The sequence below is a fragment of the Gopherus flavomarginatus genome, chromosome 10 (assembly GCF_025201925.1).
Source record: "Gopherus flavomarginatus isolate rGopFla2 chromosome 10, rGopFla2.mat.asm, whole genome shotgun sequence".
NCBI classification, from domain to species: Eukaryota; Metazoa; Chordata; order Testudines; family Testudinidae; genus Gopherus; species Gopherus flavomarginatus.
In genome coordinates, this window is record NC_066626.1 from 43,846,020 (window position 1) to 43,865,397 (window position 19,378).

Here is a 19,378-nt window from a genome sequence, read left to right on the forward strand (position 1 = left end):
TAGTAAAATATTTAGTAGTTATTTTAATGTGTCTCTTTGAACCACATATACAAAGACAAACATTTACATCTTAAAATATTTTTGCGGCTTTAACAAATAAACAAAACCAACAGTGGCAGTAGCTTGCTTTTAGTGCCTAGGATAAATCTTACACATATAGATGAACCCTCCATTAAAAGCCATTATTCTGTGCACTTACCCTGCCTCTCCCCCTAAATATTTGGCCGGAAGTAATTTGCACAAACTGGTAAAGTCAAGATTTGAAAAAAAAAAAAAAAAAAAGTTTAATAAATTAGCCTCTTTCTGCCTTTCTCCCTGCTCCCTGTGCCACACTCCACCCCCTTTTACATGAATGGAAAAAGCTCATACTAAGTGTTTTTCCATATAATAAATAATCTGTTTCAACATGCTCACTTTCCCACTACAGTAAAGAGTAAACACAATACTTTATAGCCTGTATTTCAATGCCTTAGTTTCAGGTAACAGCATCGCAGCATTGTAACTGTGTGCTTTGAGACAGATATGGTTACCATTATTCACTCCACACAAGATAAAACACCTTTACCCATCTCTATAGTTTGAGTTACTCCTTTATAAGTAATTTCAAATGAGATAAAATTTCAATACCTGATGACCAAACTAGAACAGAAGACTGCACAGGATCAAGATCCTCAGACATCTGAGAAATCATTTTCTGTAATGTGTACCCTTGTCTGGGCATAGCAATATCATTCTTCTTTAAAGAAGTTACTGGACAGAGATCATTCCCACCATCACCTACATATATAATTTTTGTATATTTTACCCCTTGCCGTAACTTTTTATCTACAAATTCTTCTAACACTTTTCTTTTGCAGAGGTTTTTAGGGCACTTTGCACAATGATGAGAGTGAAAATTCTGCACAGTAAGATAGCCAGCGCCACTGAAAGTTGCAGGATTTGTAAACACTTCATCAAGCACTTCATGAAAGTTAGCAGCTTTTAAAATCCAGTCAATAAATACTGTATTAGAATCTGAAATTATTATGCAATCAAAGAAATCTTTGTTCTTGCCAACAAAATCTAAAAGATCTCTCATTCCTGTAGTGAAAGGAATTGTTGTCATAGTTCTTTTCATCTCATCTTCTCTTACTCCACTGTCTCCCAAATATCTAAAAACCCTGCTCATGTATTCTGTCCAATGTCCTTTTTGATAGGAGTTTCTTAATTTGTTAGGCAGTTTTTCCTCAGGAGCACATTTCACAATCCAGGTGTCACTGTTTTCATCTATGACTGTATAGTCAAAGTCAAAAACCAGCAGAAACTTCATAGTTGTTAGATAAGAATATATTCTGAAAAAGAGAAATAATTTGTTTATATAAACGGATGCTTCTACTAAGTACTGAATTCCTATCATGACCTCCTGCTTGGGAAAGTGCAATTCTGTGAGAAAAAAGTCAGCAAGACAAATGTATAAAGGTAGTGAGCTGTTTATGAGTGCTACATCTGTCAGAAAGGTGCTCAAGCAAGCAGATGATCTGTAAAGGTCAAAGTTCTAATTCACTATCCAACTACATTTTTAATTAGATAGTATAAAAAGTACCTGAAACACAATTGTATTGTTACTCACTAGTCTTCGCTGACACGAGCTCAATCTTGCATTCCTTGGACAGCATCATTTAAACAGCCAGGTGGCACTTCAGTTCTAAATTTTTTTATCCACATCACCAGCCAAAGCAACCCTCACAGCTTAAATTCTTCAGCTTGCAGACAGCAGATGGAAGCTTTTTATGAAAACCTTGAGAGAGACATTTGGAGATGCTGTTGTTGCTAGGAGTTTAACCCGTTTTCTCACCCCCCCCCACACACACTTAAAAAAACTCAACAACTAGTAACAATATTCAAGCAGCCACCTTGACTCAAAAATCAAAAACGCAAATAATACTGGCATTGACTGTTAGTGTTGGCTTGTTATGGGGAGGTTTGTAGGTGACTGTGGTCCTGCAGCATTAGAGTTTATGGACCAGCCCCGAATACTCTGGAGGAGGAAACACCTCATCCTTTCTTTAGTGCAGTTCTAGGCACACATTTTGTTTATCTTAGTAATAACTTTATTCATCATCTTTTCTTCATTCAGAAAGAAGCCAGGCAAGTCGACAGCGGTTGTTAACAATATTTAAGCTACAGCTCGAACTCTCTCTAGTTTCAGCCCCATTAAGTCTATAAAGGACACTTAATACAGATGGAGAGAGGACCGTCCAGCATTAGACAAGCTCTCTCTTTTGAAAACTGCACCCCCCGCCCCCCAAACAAAGCACAGCATAACAGGGCAGCAGAGGGCGCACAAAGTACAGGCAAAGGAGATCAGGGTTTTCGGCTGCGCTCTGGGGAGCGGCGGAGCAGCCACACCGACGGGCTGGGGCAGCAGGCAGCACGCCGCGAGGCGGCGGGGAGCCAGGCCAGGCCGGGACACTCTCAGAAGCCAGCAGGCCGTTTGCATGGCAGCCCGGTGACCGGGGGAGCCCGGCGGGGGTGGGGGCCGCGGCAGCGCTGCTGTGCTAGCTCCGGACGCGGCGTCCCGGCCCGGCAAGGCCTTAGAGAGGCGCGTTCCGACCGGAGCCCGGGCGAAGCTCGCGGCAGCAGCCGGGCCGCGCGGAGCGCTCACCCTCAGCCTCTGGGCGCGGCAGATCCGGGACAGGAAGCACGAAGGGGACGATCCGGGCCCGACGGTCACGGGCAGGGCTGGGCCGTGCGGCCGCTACACCGGCCTCGAGGGGAAACGCCCGACTGGGCCAGGTCCTGCGGCATCTCCGGTCCTCCAGCTCTGACACGGAGCCGGGCCGCTTCCGGCTCCGCCCCGCCAACTCACGTGACACCCCTCCCTGCCAGTCGCGCCGTCTGTCTCCCTCCCCCTCTCGGTTGCCTAGTAACCGCCGTACACGGGCCCCGCGCGAGCCTGGCGCCGCTGGGGCTGCCCCGGGTGTAGAGGGTTATGGAGGCGGCCGCCAGGCCCGCGGCGCTCAATGGGCGGCGCAAAGGCCAGAGACTGGATCCCACGCGTGAGTGACACGAGGCTGCCGGAGCCACGGGGGCGGTGCCGGGCCGTGGTGCTAAGAGCGGGATGGGGGCGAGGCCGTGGGGTGTCGTGCCCGCCCCCCGCCTGCGAACCTGTGCCACGGCCCAGGGGGCCGGTATGCGGCAAAGACCCCACCGGAGGGACGCAGACAGCCCCTGGCTAATGCACCACACACCCCCGGCCCGGGGGTTCCTGGCCTGTAACCGCGGCGGCACGCTGAGGTTTCCTGGGCAGCCAGGGGAGTAAAGCAGTTACGTGGGGGTGAAGAACTGGGGTGGCCATGGAAATGAAGGACAGTTGAGGTGAATGGTGCCTACATGTGTGACGTGGTGGTGCCCAGACAGATGGGGGATGTGGTGCCCAAAGGTGGAGCTGACATGCCCGGCCCAAGGAAGACAGCACGCTTACCTGCAGAGCAGGTGGTGCCAAGACACAAGGGCTGCACTACCTGTTCCTGGAACCAACGGGTTAGATGTTGGGCCTAAAGAGGTGTAGGATGTGCAGTGCACTGCAGTGAAAGAGAGAATATAATCCTCTTTCTCCATTCTCACGCCAGATGAGCCCCTGGGCTCATGGTCTGGCATCACAGAAGAGTGCAGGAAAAATACAGTACGACTCCCTTTATCCATTCCCTTGCTGGGTTACCCTTTAAGAAAACTGGCAACAGAGACTGTAAACAAAGAACAAACAGACATAAAATATCACTGTCAGAGAAAGCAATATCTCACATAGTAAAAACCTTCCATCTTAAATCCCCTCATAGCTCTGGTTCCTTGCAGACATGCAAGTAGATTTCTAGAGCCTGTTTCTCCTCTCAAGGGTATACATAGGAGTAACTCAACTGAAATTAATGGAGTTACAGGTACATGAAACTATTGTAGGAGTAGAATCAGGCCGGTTATATAAAGATGCAGCCTGTGATAGACAATCATGGCTACATACAGTATTCTACTATTGACACTTGGTTTGTGCAAATCCCCTTGTTTAGAGGTGGAAGACCAGAGCCAATACACCAGACAAAGGGCAATTAGCAGAGAAGCAATTTTATCTAAAAGTAGGTTTTAATTTTAAACATTGTCAGAACAGGAAAAAGTTGTCCCCTTTCTTAGATTTGTCATTCAGTACTCTTATAAACCAGATGGGCAAAGTTTTCTAAGAGAATTTAACTTTACTCAAATATCTATTTTTTTTAAAGCAGTAATGACCAACATGAAGGACATTTCCTGAAAATTAATGACTGGCAGGAGGAGTTGAGGGCCTGAAAAGTACAGGAAAGCAAGACGCATTGGTCTGTCAAGTAACATGAGGCTCTGGATCTGAGGGTTAGTTCTGACTGTGCTCCTGCTCCTGGATACCAGAATTACATTACATAGTAGAATCAAACTAATATGATGCTTTATTGTCAGTGCTGGTTAGGAGTCCAAATCTTGGTGTGGGTTTGAACCCAGGATTTTCTGGCCAGAAGTGCGACAAACTGAGTGAACTCATTCTTTTGTTCTTTCTTTCACATAGCAGCAAATAGTTTGGAAGAATATAATGTTCCAGAGAGTATTTTTCTTCCAAATGGAGTTGATCTTCGCCAGGTTACTGTTCTGCCAAAGGCAGAATGGGTGAGGATTCGAGACAGTGTTGACAGTGCAGCTAGAGAAGCAGCACGGATTCATGCAGAGAGGAAAGAATGGAAAGATATGCACTTACGTTCCAAAGCAGTTGTGAAAAACTGGCCCAACACCATTGCAGTAAGTGAAATGCACATTTAGAAATTGGAGGCTTACTTTTCATATACATTAGATTAGATTGATCACCTCTCCCTCCAACAGTGTAGACCAGGCCTTAGAGTGAACTATTCCCCTCCCTTCTCCATGTACAGACACATACACACTTCTTAACAAGATTTTCACTATAACCAGAGTCTACTTTTTGGTGGCACTGCTTACTAATTCTGTCTCCTGCTTAAGAACACCATAGCTTCTTCACTCCAGAGAAGTATCAGGAAATTCCAGCAGCTAAAGAGAGAGGGCAGCAGCGTTGCATGCAGAAGCAGCAGCAGCACATTAGACCTGCCCATATCATATCATGGATAAGTTTAAAACAGGATCATGGAGAGAAGGAGCGAGTAAGAGGTGTGAAGGGAAGGTCTCCATCTTCCCTGCTGACTGCCAATAGAGCCACTTGCCCACCAGGCCTCCAGTCTTTCCCTTCTCCCTACAGGATTATTGTTCAAAATATTTCAGTAGCAAATCTAGAGCTTCCAAATTACACATTTTAGTTATTGCAGCTCAGGTAATTACATTCTGCTTACCTAAATTTACCCTATAATTTCAATTGACTGTATTATTATATACTGTTGTCTGTATTGCAGAAGTATCCAAATGTGGATCTGAGAAACAACCATGTCTGCCCCCATAGCATACAGTCTAATAAAACACACAACAGAAAAGGCTGGGGGAGAGGGAGAAGACATATAACAAAATTTTGTTGTACTGGCCCCCTGTCTCAACTATTGTGCTGCCTACCCCTAACTAGTTGGCAGTCCTGTAGGCATTGTGGTAGAAGTGCATCGTGGTGAGGGATTTGAAGGCAGTTCAGTTTAGAAAGTGTGTTCCAAGTGCAAGAGGTGGCATGGAAAAAAGCACAAAACCTGTTGTGGGAGAAGCAGACAAATGTTTTATCAAGGCTGTCATAATTAATGGAGCAGAAATCCTTGCTCATTCTGTTCTTTACTTCCTGTCCTAAACTACCATCTAGTGCAGTGCTGTTAAACAGCTGCTGCCTATTGTCTCAGAGATGGCTGCACATCAGTGATGATTGAAGTGATCCTTAATCCAGTGGTGTGAAGCTTATTATAACTACTCAAAACACTTTGGGATCCGCATATGAAATATGCTTTCTAACAGCAAAGCATTTTTATCATACCTTTAAAATTTCTAATAGATATTTAAAACACAGGACAGCAGCACAAGTGTTTGATAGTTCACTTCAGATACAAGTAGGTATAATCAACTTCTTGCTGATTTGGTCTTTTGAAGAAGTTGTAGATTTTTGAGCCAGTTCTTTTCAGTGTGATCTGTAATGGAAATGAGTTTTATCTGCATTTAGGGCCAGGCACAGAGGAAACTTAAAGCCAGGAAATTGCGAGAAGAAAAGGAGGAAGAAGAAAGAAAACTACTTGATCTGGAGGAAGCACAGTTTCAAGCAGCAAAGCGGAAGGAGGCCATAGAAGAGGCCAAAACTTATCAATATTATCAGAATGAGAGAGTGAAAGGGTTACATGTTTGTAGATGGTTTATTGTCTTTAATTCAAATTGTATTGTTTCTTTGTGCATAATTGAATGCGTAATAAAATAAACATGAAATGTTCCAATTCTGTTTTGTAGAAAGCACTTTTACTTACTGAGGTCCTGAAGGAAAGAGATGCTCAGATTGAATTTAAAAAGACAAAGCCAGATATTTACAAAAAAAAGGAAGAAGAAATGGAACGTGAACGTGAAAAAGCTATTCTGAAAGAGCAGGAAAAGGCATATGAACGCTATATGAATCGACAGGCACTTTGCAGAGACCACCTGGAACAGTAAGTAAAATGGGGCTGTTTCTGACTAATAAAGATTATTGAGTTAAACTATTTCTTTTTCAACAAATATATTTTAATCAAGTTGTTAAAAGAAACCTAGTGTTCATCTGCTAAACAAATGAGTTACCAGGAATTTTTAACAGAAACAAAATGAGCTGTTGTTTTTTCAGTAGAGAGAGAAAGACCTGTTAGATCATCCATTTCATCTTCGTGGCCTTGCAGAATTCTACTGACATTACAGTTTCTAATATTTTGTCCAGTCCAGTTTTAAAAGCCCCACTGCTTCCTTTGGGAAGGCACTTATACTACATTCCTTGGGAGGCTATTCTACAATCAACAGATCTCATTCTCAGGAAATTTATATAATATATGGAGATATACCTCTCATAGAGCTGGGAGAGACCTTGAAAGGTCATCGAGTCCAGCCCCCTGCCTTCACTAGCAGGACCAAGTATTGATTTTGCCCCAGATCCCTAAATGGCCCCCTCAAGGACTGAATTCACAACCCTGGGTTTAGCAGGCCAATGCTCAAACCACTGATCTATCTCTCCCCAAATAGCATAAAAATTGCAACAAAACTGGGGATTCCGTGCTAATTCACTGAGCACATCTTCCATCCTGCGTACTTTAGTAAACGTTGCTACAAGTATAATGTAATCTGGCCCAGCCTCACTCTTTGGAAGGATACCAGTCTTTTATGGAACCAATCACTGGATCTCATGTGCTCTAAGACCCTGGATTTTGGTAGTGACTAGACATTATTTCTGGCTCTGGGTCTCAAGGTGCAGACCCAATGTCTAACAACTTTATTCGGCAGTGCCTCCACCCTTCCAAGCTCCCACTTGCTTATAGATACTTCTTCAGAGTTCCATCTTTTTTCTCAGCTAACCCTTTCAGGGACAACATGACTGGCAAACAAGGAATACAGGCTTAGAAAAGGAATTTCTTAACCAACAGTATTTTACTCTCAAACAGCACTAGAGAGTTACAGGTCTTTGGGAAACAACAAACGATCTTGAATGCACTCCCTTCAAGTTGGATTTTTACCCTTCCTCTGAATCCTGGGTTTGGTCAGCCTCCACAGGTTGCGCAGTCTTTCCTGCTTTCTCTCTCCTTAGCCCAGGTTGGCTGAGATCCCTGTAAGACAATCAGAGTTAATGGCCCTGTATTGCTATGTGCCAGCTTCTCAGACTAACTAGGGATCATGTCCCTCCTACAAAATGGATGTTTTAATCTATAATGGAGATTGTAAAACAGCATGAAGGTCACAGTCCAAAATGAAGCTTATAATACAAATTAGAGCCCCTGAAAATAAATGGCATTTACAAAGCAAGGTGAAGTTCACAGACCTCCAGTCTGTCATCATAATTATTTAGCTTTCATTCAATAAATATAAAGTAAAGGATTTCATATTGAGTAAATGTACTTACTTTAAGTTTCAAAAGACAAAAGCTCACTCTCTTCCTTTTTAGTATCTATATTCAGGTTCCTTTTGAAAAGTTTCTAAAATTATGATAATGGGAGTTACTGGGCAGATCAATAATTTTCACTACCGGGGTTAGATAATTTATTGTGTTATTTGATCATCTCAGTCTTTTTACATATATTTTCTAAAATTAGGTCTGTTAATCCTCCTGAGGATAGAGTGGATAAATTGCATGTGACCTTTTTTGGTGATGTATTAGGGCTGTAAAAAAGTTTTTTTTTTTTTGTTTTTTTTTTTTTAATTCAAAAATTCTGGCTACAGTTTGTTAAAGTTGCAGTGTTGTTGTGGTCGGTTCAACTATCTTAAAAATATTAACAAAACAAAAATCCAAAATAATAAAAAGCCTTATTTGAGTGGCATTGCAACCCTGTGTGCCAGGTCAAAATGCCACTCACTCAGATTTGGCTCTGCCATCATGACAGAGGAGCAACTGGGCCAAATCTGAGTGAGTGGCATTTTGACCTGGCACACAGGGTTGCAATGGCACTCAAATTTGTGGCAACTACAAAAATTTGTGGTGTATGTGTTAAAAGTTTCAGTTTCTGCAACAAAATCACAGCCCATAATTTTCTTACAGCCTTAGTGATCCATTGTGAATGGAGGAACTCAAGGAAGTAAGGGAATATAATAATTAAAACTAAATGTAATTGTCAAAAGACATACATTTTGTGATGAAATATCTAGATGTATTAATTGTGGTTTTTGTTTAATTGGTAGTTAACCACTTTCAGTAATGTGTACCAGATCTCTCAGTCATTCATGAGGATTAGCAAGGAATGTGCTGCACTAGGTATGGATATCAGTATCTAGTGGGAACATTGCTGCAAATAATCCTGGAAAGGAATTATCAGTGGTTCTGTCTCTTTCTTGATATCACCTGAAATCCTACTCTAAAGAGATGCTACTAAGTTTAAATGTTGCAGTGTACGGATACATTATGAGGAAATCCTGCTCCATTCTTTGAATATAAAGGGTTTCTGGCAATGGCACTAATGTAATTCTGCTGCAGAGAAGTTGAAGAGGATTTGTGGGACATGAAAGGGGTGTGCATCTGCTGCTTAATACAGAGCTTGGCTCTGCATCAACTCCCAGAATACCGTTGTTGTATATCTTCCTTTCCTTCCCACAGAGGAGGGAGCACATTAGGGCTGTGATGGTTACTGCAGAAGCTGCCTTTTTGAAATTCTGCTGCTGCCATGTGAGTTGGGGGAAAAGGTTCCTTTCACAATTCCCAGAGTTACTAAATTCTCATTCTGTATTTGGGCCAATAACTTTAAAATGCGTCTCTTTGATTTTGAATTCTGACACTTTACCTGTCTTCAGTTCAGAGTATCAAATCTAATGATGATTAACTCGTAGAAATGTGTAACCTCTGTCCATTATGTACTGTGTACATTTTCTTACCTCTTTAGTATGATTATTTTATTTTATGCTTTAGAATAAAAGAACATAAGCACCAGGCAGAATTAGACAAAATAGAGGCAAAAAAAGAAGGCGAAGAGATTCAAAGACTGACCAAGTTATATGAATTGGAAGTGCAGAGAGAAAATGAAAAGAAGCTGGAGGAAAAACGTGAACATAGGAGGATGCATTGTGTAAGTAACAGAAAAGCAGAAAGCCCAACATTTTTCAACTGGGATGCTTAAAGTTAGGGACTTACATTCTTATTTACATACTTAAATAAGTGGCCAGATTTTCAGAGTTCTAAGCTCACACCTAACAGCTCTCCTGACAACCGTGGAAGCTGCTAGGTGCTGTGCTCTTTTGAAAACCTGGCTCTTAGTGCTGATTTGCAGTTTGCCAAATGCACTGTGAGCAGGTGTCTTTCCTAGCCTGCTCTAAAACAAAGTCACACACTGCACAGAGTTGGCCTGGCGTTCATAATAAATACATTCATAAAATAAATGTCAGCTGTTGCCTTATCCCCAGACCTGGCTCCTCCTGGGAAGCTGCCTTAGGACTACTCAGTCAGTCTGTATTCTGAATCATTGTAAATCATCTCTCCAAAGAGCCTCTCCCATCACCTTTGTATCTGTGTAGGGTAAAGAGCCACTTGTCTCAGAAGGGCCCACTTGGCCTTTCTGAGCAGGATCAGTAGCAGAGTGAGGTATTGAATCATCAATGTGCAAAATTACTAAAACCATATTGAGAAATAGCACCAACGGAACAGCTTCATAGTAATAGCTCTGATGGAATCATTTGCATATGCTGTAGGCAGAGTCGGGAGGAAAGTAGTGACAAGTGCGTTAGGAGAGGCAAAGGAATGACTCAGGAAAAGCTGGAGGTCTCTAGTGCATGATCTTCATTACTGGCAGCAGGCTGTCTAGGAGATTCATGTTTATAAAACTACTCCTGGGGACTGCAGGCAATAAATGTAATTATTGAAAAGCTGCACTCACCAGCAGTTTTTCTCTCTCCTCGTAGTCAGGTTGCAATTCCAGCATTGGGGTTTTCCCTGCTTCTGCAGTGTAGAAAGTGATAGCGGGCTGGGCTTGCTTGGCTCCACTCACTTGTAAAACATTTGCAAGTGAGATCTCTTCCACAGCTGAAACACAATGCAAGAGTGTCCTCTGGGGTCAGACCTGTGTTGTGACTCCATTCCCCACCTGGAGTGGCAATGCAGGATGGCTCCCCTCTGCTCCCAGAGAGAGAGGAGCATGGAGATCCATTTATTTTCCCCAGTCAGGAGCAGCAGAGACCTCCCTGCCCTTGGGAGAAGAAGGGTCCCCTTTCTGTCTAGAAAAGTGGAAGTGGCAGCAGTCAATACTTGGCTTGGCAACCAGTGCGTACAGGCTTGGGGTTGGCCTGGTCTACAGCACTCTTCTCATTTTGTTACTCAGAGTTCTTTGTTGATTGCACCTGTCAGGTCCTCCAGAGCAGTGGATCTTGGAGTTAACACCCCATTGAGGTGCATGGGGACGTTCACACCTCTTAGAACTGTTGTTCCAGGCTGTCTGCAGACTCAGGCAGATATCCCTGCATCAGTTATTCTAGAGTCATGTTTTCGAGCTTTTCTTTGCAACCAGAGTAAACAGAGATTCTCACCTTATCACATGAATCCAGGACTTGGGGCCCTAAACATAGGTGCCTATGCCTTAATCTGGCCCTGATGTAGATTATTGATGATATAGGGAAAACATTCCCCTTCTAAATTATGTGCATCTACTGCATAAGAAAAGTCCAGATAAGCCAGTGCAGAGAAAGTTCCCCACATGGTTAGTTGGAATAGTGAAACTGACTACTAGGAGAAGAAAATCATCAGGCAAATGTCACAGTTCAGGACAACAGCACCTATATTTCCACTTTGTGGTCCAGCAAGGCACCCACTGTCAGGTTTCTGGCTCCCCAGTTGTCATGTCTCTTGGGCAAGAGACACACATCTCACTCCCTCGTGACTGGGATATTTCCAGGCTGCACAGTTCACTGCCTACACTGTGTACTTTCCAAGAAATCAGACTGCCTAAGCAGGTCTGCTTTGCTTTTCTCTCAGAGGCTATATATAGCATAATTGTCCACCCTGATAAGGTACCACCCACCTTTTCCTGAGTACTACATTTCTTTCTTAAAGTGAAAGCATTACAGAGAAAACATTAAAACAAAAGAACCTACACACATTAATAAGCTTATCAGAGATCACCCCAAGTGCAACAAGGGCTCTTTTATTGGGTCAGTCCTTCAAGCCCACATGGGATTTTCAGTGGTTACAAATTCACAACACTGTAATGAATCTGTGAGTCATTCCTTTATACTGCCCAGGCCTTTGATCTGAGAATAGGTAATTCATAGAGCATGGGTTTTTCTTCAGGTCATAGCTTCAAAAGGTTGAGTCTGGAGGTGGGAATTTTCATTCCCTTCTTTCATATATTTCCCATGAAACCCAATTAACTATTTATCCCAAACATTCCTTCGTGTTTGGCCCATTGTTAAATGAGACCTTGGAAGCTCATGACACTTCCCAGGATTTATGTTTAATCATTCCCTCTCCCACCCCCCCTTACATACAATCCCCCAATAATACAGTTGCATTTTTAATGAAATGAACTCCTAAAATATTTAAACTTAATTCAGTAAGGTTTGTCCAGGATATTGCAGGAAATTGCCATATCTGTCACAGCAAGTATAAATATCTCCTTGCAGATAGCTGAGCTTGTCATTCCAACGTTTGCCTGTGAAGATGCTCTGAAGGAGCCCTCAGTGTTGACTCAGTATGTGGAGTCGCCTTTGTAATACCTGCTGGTGGAGCCTCTGATGTCACTTCTGGCAGTTGCCTTTTAAAAAGCTGTTGAAGGCATGATAGTCCTGTCTCTGGCTAAGGGCACACTGCATCTTAATTCAACATTAATTATGTCGCCCAGGAACGTGAATTAGCCATGCCCCACAAGCAACATAATTTATGCCGATGTAAGTGCCGATCTAGCCCCACTGCTCGCTGGTGCTTGAGTAATGAAGCTGGGAGGAGAGCTCTCTCCCATCGGCTTAGAGTGGCTACATTAGAGAGCTTACAGCTGTGCCGCTATAAGCTCTTTAGTGTAGCCATAGCCTCTGTTGTTTAAGGAGGAACTGCCAGAGCTCGATGACTGCTGCTGGGGCCAGAGCTCCTGCAATTATAGTCCTGGCTGAAAGGGTTGCTGTGCTGTGTCTTGCTGACAAAAGAAATAGAGGTTTCCTTCCACAATTAGCTGAAGCTCTGTGGAGTACCTCTGGGATTATGCCAGGATGCCCTGAGAGAGAGAGAGGAGCTCCTGCTTAGAGGCTTCCCCTCCATCTGTTCTGAAGACCAGAAATCTGCCATGCCTAAAAGGCAGAGTGATTTGGGATTTTCCCCCCAGGTGAGCAGAGCCTAGATTGTTCCCTTGACTAGCAGGTCTGGTGCTACTTCCTAGCTGCAAAAGCAGAGGGGGAAGAATCAATGTTGTAATGGCACACCTAACTATGCAGGAGACTCATGCGACTCCTGACTGAACTGTAAGTATTGTCAAGGATGCATTTCACAAGTTACAGGCCAAGTTCTGCCCTTAAATTCACACACACACACAACTCATTGACTTCAAAAGGTCACAGACATTAAAGGGCAGAATTTGAATGTACACAGTACAGGAATTGCATCACCACTGAAATACACCCACTTTGGGACGAAACATTGGCAGCTGTTTAAGCCCAATGTCTCACATCAGTTTAAGACAAAATGAAAAATATAATATTGTCCTGCTGAAACTGTAGGGAGGCTGACCCAACGTATGATGATACACTGTAGGTCCAGTTTCATCATCCTCAGCATCATGCAAACTTCAGAAGGAAACTGTGAACCTGGGCAGTAAGATGGGACAGGAAATAGAACTGACTTTCCCCTGTAAAGTTTAGACTCAGATACTGATTTGTGGTCTATAGCTGGCAGAGGCCAGAAATGTCAGAGCCCAAGGGGTAGTGCACCCTGAGTCCATCTCCCCTTCACACCTGTGAAAAAGCCTTTCCATGGGTGCTCATTGACAAGGAGCATGGAGGGCCTTTCCAGTGTAGCACCTTGAAGTCAAGGGACATGAATCCAGTGGTTCAGGCCCCGTTGCTGGGTCAGTGAGCATCATGTAGTTGCATGGCATTGATAACTCTTGTTGCTGGCACTAATAGTGTGTGCATTTGAATATTGGTGCATATGAATGTTACTTTTGCAGCAACTTGTGGTAATTTGCCTCTCAGAATGTAAGTCAGTTCAGGGCTGGGCAAGAACAACAATCCTTTTCTAGAAGCTTCTCTCCTCCAGAACCTTGTTCTCCCCTGGTGCAGGTTTAGGGGCACCTCCATATTTTTACATAGTATAGTATAAGTCTGTATCAGATTTTTTTTCTTCCTTTAAAAAGATTTAGCTACTTGTCTTGGTAAATATAATTTGACACTTTTTTTTTTTTTTTTAAAGGAGCATGTTGCTGACCAGGATATTCTTAAAGCTGTACAGGAACAAAAACAAGAAGAAGAGAGTGATAAAATTCGAGCTCATTTTAAAGCAAAACAAAGTATGGCCAAACTGAGAAGAGAAAAAGAAGCTGAAATGAACAGGTGGGTCAAATGTTAGAGAATTAAATAAAGTATAGATTCAGAATTATGTCTTTGTCACATGATTATGATAACATTCTAAGCTCTTAAGTCCGCAAAAAAAGATTGTACAGTATTACAGCATGGATCCCTGGACCAAAGTGCTTCAGGGTATTTGGAGGGTATGAAAGAGGAAAATGTCTGAAAGGAGTTCCCCTTTCATTGGCCCTTCGTAGTCACAGATGATGTGCAGTGAGCTGGGTGCTCACCTTGATCTTACTAGTCTTCAAGGCTTGTGGACTTAGCAGGAAAGTGGTTCTTAACCTGGGATACTCAGAGGTCTTCCAGGGAGTTCATCAGCTCATCTAGATATTTGCCTAGTTTTACAACAGGCTACATAAAAAGCACTAGTAAAGTCAGTGCAAACTAAAATTTCATACAGGGAATGACTTGTTTATACTGCTGTATATACAATACACTGAAATAAAAGTACAATATTTATATTCCAATTGATTAATTTTATAATTATATGGTAAAATACAGCAGTAAGCAATTTTTCTGTAATAGTGTGCTGTGACACTTCGTATTTTTGTGTCTTTTTTTAAGCAAGTAGTTTTTAAGTGAGGTGAAACTTGGGGGGTAGGGAAGACAAATCAGACTCTTGAAAGGGGTACAGTAATCTGGAAAGGTTGAGAGCCACAATTGCAGGACATTGGGCCCCACATCCATGTGCTGGAGCTGTGGGCTTTTCACCTGATCTGCAAGGCTTTTACTCTTACCAGTTCCAAACTATCTCCGTCCTGATGGAAAAATAGCATGATGATGTGGCTGTGATTTCCTTTCAGTGAAGCAAAGGCGAAAAGAGAAAGGGGGAAAACTGATTTCTTAATCAGATATTTAGATATAATTAGATTCTAGTGAGATAGTTGTAAGGAAACCAGGTTTATCTATTTAACATTGACATGTTGCATTAATTGCTGTTCTGCTATAGGTTAATGCAGGAGCGTAGGGATATTATTACTAACCGTCTAGTTGCACAGATGAAACAGACATTTGAGAGGATAGATGAACGTGTTGCTAGAGATGTTGCAGAGAGAGAAGCTGAGTGGGAAAAAGAGCTCAAAGAGAGAGAAGAAAAAACCAGAGCTGAATTGAAATCAATTGCAGAACACAGAGCCACTGTGGTAAGATACTTAAAGAAAAAGCTACATTAATGTGGTTGTGTACAGTCATTCTTATAAATATTTTTGGGACAAGCAATAGTTTTTGCAGTTCATTGTGGGAGATTCCTATGAACTTACTGTTCAGTTATCAGAGGGGTACCCGTGTTAGTCTGGATCTGTAAAAGCGGCAAAGAGTTCTGTAGCACCTTATAGACTAACAAATGTATTGGAGCATGAGCTTAGTGGGTATTCACAGAACTCTTTGCCGCTTTTACTGTTCAATGTTTACATCTCACAATTAAAGTAAATAGCAAGTCTTCAGACAAAATGTTTAAGAACAGGCTGATTGTGTGTCACACAACTAAAAGTGAAAGTATATCATTGAGAATTGATGCAAATCTCTTAGTTTTAATATTCATTATTTCAAGCAGAGTTTTTTGAGGTAGTACAATGGATATAATCACTTGGCACTTTTAGCGAGAAGGGCATACTGGCTAATAGCTGTAACCTAACTGCTTAGCTGATGCTCCTGCTCTCCTGAAAGCTCAGAGAGTCAGTAGGGAATGAGGGCTTCTCTCTCTCAGGAGTTAGAGAGGCCTTGGTCTGCCTGGTGAAAGAGATGGCCTTCAGACTGCTGGCTTCCATCCTACTTAATGAGTCAGAATCATCTGGCCCCTCGCATTGTTCCTGTTTCTTCCATTTGCAGTCTCCTTCATGCACACTCCTCCTAGAATCATCCACGTGCTCTTCTTCTGATCATTCCCCTGAAAACCATCACTAGTACACCACTCAAGCAGTGTGAGGATTCAAGAGCTGTTCTTAGGGGACTAGCCTCTCAACCCTCAAGGGTGAGGACCTGAAGCACTGCTTATTCCAGGCAATTTGAGTACAACCCACTAAAACTCATGGCTTGACAAAGCTATGGCCTCTTACTGGGTGACATGTTAATCACCAGGTTTAGTGAGCAAGTAAAGTATTAAAAATCCTTGGTCCATGCTCCTTTAAGTGCATTGTAAAGACCTCTCAACTGAGCATTAATGTGTAAGTGTATCACAGCTAAATACATAGTGCAGGGTTTGCAACATTTTTCATGTTGTTAACTACATTTCTAAACAGGTGAATATCCTCTCCTGTTCGTAACTGTGCAGCCAAAGTACCTCCTGCTTTGAACTTCATAACCTCTACAACAATTGCCAATGTGGAAAAGTAACATTAGAAAAGTAATGTTTTTTTAAAACAACTTTCAATGGGAATTAGTATCTGAAAACAGTAGGGTAGCCAGAACCATGTAACAAGATAGCTCTCTGGGACCACCAGTAAATGCTGTACAGACCTGTTTGAAAATTGCTGTTATAGTGAAATGAACATTTTCAGGAAACACTTGGGGATTTTCCAAGCAACCCTAGTTGGCTATTGACAGGTGACTGACATTACATGGTTAATCAATCACCAATAAAATTAGGAAATACTGAGAAAAATTATGTAAAGCTTTGGAGTTGAGGGGAATCTCTCATAGGTGTGTCCAATTACTAGATCTTGGAAATGTTCTATTGGTGTTTCACTGCTTCTTAATATTATGGGCCTTTGGTTTTTTAGTTTCTCTTGGCTGTAGAATGATAAAATATGCCTGAAAATATGGTTTTCAAATGTGTTGGTTAGCAAATTGAGTTAATTTATAATTTTTTTTTATAAAACATAGATAAAAATGAAAGAGGAGAGAGAGAGAGAGGCGAGATTAGAGGGTAAAGAAAAGCTTCGTGAACTAATGGAAGCAGACCGCATCTATCTGGAAATGGAGAAAGACAAGAAACGAAGAAACCGCAATGAAAACATAAAAGTGCAAAAGACTCAAATCCAGCAAATGGTAACTAGGGGGATGATCAGATTCAGACATTTTACAAAGCTATTTCAGCGTACATCTGTGCTATAGGAGTCTTGCATGAGACCTACGTCTTTATATTATCATAGTACTGTTCAAAACAAGAGAAACGTGAATTATTTTTATCCCTTTAAACATAATGCTTCAGTTGTTCCTCAGGGACCAGCCTCTTCACAGCACAAGGGTGGGAATGTGAAGCAGAGCTTATATGTGTGAGTGGGAGAATCATTAGTTTACAGGATTGGCAGTAGGATATAGATCCTTTCATTTCCAGACACTTTGTCTGACTTAAGCTCAGTGTGGACTGAAAGATGTCCCCTTCTGATGATGGCTGCTACGTTGGCGTATATAAAATAGCATTTGGTGTCTCAGTCCAGTTGTCAGTGGACATGTATCACAAAATCCCCTACCAATATTAGCTGTATGCCAAATATGTGCCATCACAAAGCCCCATGCTTTTGGGAGACTTCCCCCGCCTGCTGTGCTGCCCTATCACCTTAATAGCCTTAACATTGAGGCTCAACCCTTCATAGGCCCACAACGACTACTACCCTTGTCCAGTCCCCTCTCAGCTGCTGAAACCATCTGCCAGTGACAAGCACCCCATCTCTTGCTCAGATGCCAAGTCTAACCATATAAGTACGTTATGGGAGTACTATAGTCTGCCTAGGTTCCCAAAAATCAGACTTTGTACATGGATCTGCAAAATCTAGGATAGTTTACTATTGTGTGTGCTAATTGGCAACCATATGGGTAAGAATTAACTGAGAAGTCAAGACTTGAATGAATGACGTCGATTGAGGTACCCTGTCAGCTGCAGATAATGGTCTCTCTGAATCAGTATTCAGGTGCATTGCTAGCACGTGGCTGCTGCTCACTTTGTACCTATTCTCTGGACAAACGGAGAATGTCAGTTATGCATTTCTAATGAGAATTAGACTGTGATTAACAAATAATTGTTTTTATCAGAAAGGTAGTTGCAGCCAATTATTAAACAAATGTCACATAAGGACTTCCTTGACTTTATGCTCTATTAAGCTATTCTACCACAAGTTAACCATGTGGAAATATTTAAGCTTTGTTATTCCCTTCCCCCAAACAGGCTGAAAAACGGGCAAAAGAACAGCATGAGAAACAAGCAGAACTGGACTATGAGGCCCAGAAAGAAGTTATTGCAATTTGCAAGGAGCAGGAATTTCAAGAATATGCAAATCAAGTAATTGATTCAGAATCCAAGACAACTCGAAATATTTATCCTCTTCTCAAAGCAGCAAAGGAAGGGACAGGTGGCGGCCGTGGACCAGTTTACAGAGAAAGAGGAGGAATAAGGCCTAGTTACCAAGCACGAGATATCAATGGCACTCAGCTACCTTCTTATAATTGTAACACTACTGAAGAAATAAAAGAGCTAAATATCAGTGGTAACATCCAGCAAGCTAAAGGAAGACTAGGTTTTACATGGTAAAAATAACTCTTTGGAGTCTTTACAAAAACAAGTCCAATAAATCTGTAAATGATCCATGTTGTATGAAACCCATGAAAGGAACTATAAAAGCCATAAGTACTCCATGGAAAGTTGATAGGGATCCAAATGTATTTTCCTAAACATTAAAGTTGTATTTTACTAAAGTCACTATGTTAAAGCAAATATACAGGCAGAACTGAATGATGTACTGTTTATAACCAGTGTAGAACCTTTTATATATAAGGTCATATTAAAAAATAATATTTTTGTTTCATTTTTGTAAGTTTCAAGTTCAGTCTTTTAAAGCTACTCTTGAATACCCACTGTAAAGTGTTGCATTTGGCTTCTTGCATTGTTTTCCTTAGCACTCACTGATTATAACAAATTATCCTCAAAAGATACCAATTACTTTTCAAGAGTGTAGGAAATACATGAGAAACAAATACTAAATAACAGAACAAAGATATGAAAAAAGCATTTAGTATTGCTAAAACTACTTTGGAATGTGAAATTTGTATCACATAAAATATTTCTTCAGATTCCACTCCTTACTGAATTTACTCAGTCAGCATCCAGAACGCTAGTTCATTATCAGTATATAATTTCTTTTCTGTTCTCGTAAAATCTGAATCAATTCTTTCAACAAACTAATAACTACCCTACTGCTCAGTATCATAGGGGTAGCCGTGTTAGTCTGGATCTGTAAAGCAGCAAAGAATCTTGTGGCACCTT

At 41.8% G+C, this 19,378-nt stretch overlaps 2 protein-coding genes across 4 annotated transcripts; one reads left to right on the plus strand and one right to left on the minus strand.

Annotated features, from left to right (window-relative positions):
• Positions 1-2,674, minus strand: PHOSPHO2 (phosphatase, orphan 2). The gene is made up of 3 exons (XM_050916307.1): positions 2,645-2,674; positions 1,610-1,777; positions 1-1,331 (listed from the first exon to the last, which is right to left on the minus strand). The coding sequence occupies exon 3, from the start codon at positions 1,307-1,309 to the stop codon at positions 584-586; it is 726 nt and encodes a 241-aa protein (XP_050772264.1). The 5' UTR covers positions 1,310-1,331; positions 1,610-1,777; positions 2,645-2,674; the 3' UTR covers positions 1-583.
• Positions 2,675-2,917: 243 nt separating this feature from the next.
• Positions 2,918-18,932, plus strand: CFAP210 (cilia and flagella associated protein 210). Of its 3 annotated transcripts, none has more exons than XM_050916272.1 (9): positions 2,918-3,038; positions 4,568-4,794; positions 6,155-6,328; positions 6,433-6,626; positions 9,551-9,707; positions 14,024-14,163; positions 15,131-15,323; positions 17,002-17,166; positions 18,284-18,931. In XM_050916272.1, exons 1-9 carry the CDS (start codon positions 2,972-2,974, stop codon positions 18,644-18,646), a joined length of 1,680 nt encoding a protein of 559 aa, XP_050772229.1. In that variant the 5' UTR covers positions 2,918-2,971; the 3' UTR covers positions 18,647-18,931. The 3 variants fall into 3 exon arrangements, with proteins under 3 accessions (XP_050772229.1, XP_050772230.1, XP_050772231.1); XM_050916273.1 differs by having other exon boundaries at positions 4,571-4,794; XM_050916274.1 differs by lacking the exon at positions 6,155-6,328 and having other exon boundaries at positions 18,284-18,932.
• The last annotated feature ends 446 nt before the right edge of the window (positions 18,933-19,378 follow it).

What these genes read in the sequence shown, in the direction of transcription:
- PHOSPHO2 (XM_050916307.1), bottom strand. Translation starts at nt 1,309, where the DNA reads ATGAAGTTTCTGCTGGTTTTTGACTTTGACTATACAGTCATAGATGAA.
- CFAP210 (XM_050916272.1), top strand. Translation starts at nt 2,972, where the DNA reads ATGGAGGCGGCCGCCAGGCCCGCGGCGCTCAATGGGCGGCGCAAAGGC. An exon ending in AGAGAGTGAAAGGGTTACAT is followed by an intron (nt 6,329 to 6,432) that starts GTTTGTAGATGG and finishes TCTGTTTTGTAG; the next exon opens with AAAGCACTTTTACTTACTGA. An exon ending in AAAGAAGCTGAAATGAACAG is followed by an intron (nt 14,164 to 15,130) that starts GTGGGTCAAATG and finishes GTTCTGCTATAG; the next exon opens with GTTAATGCAGGAGCGTAGGG.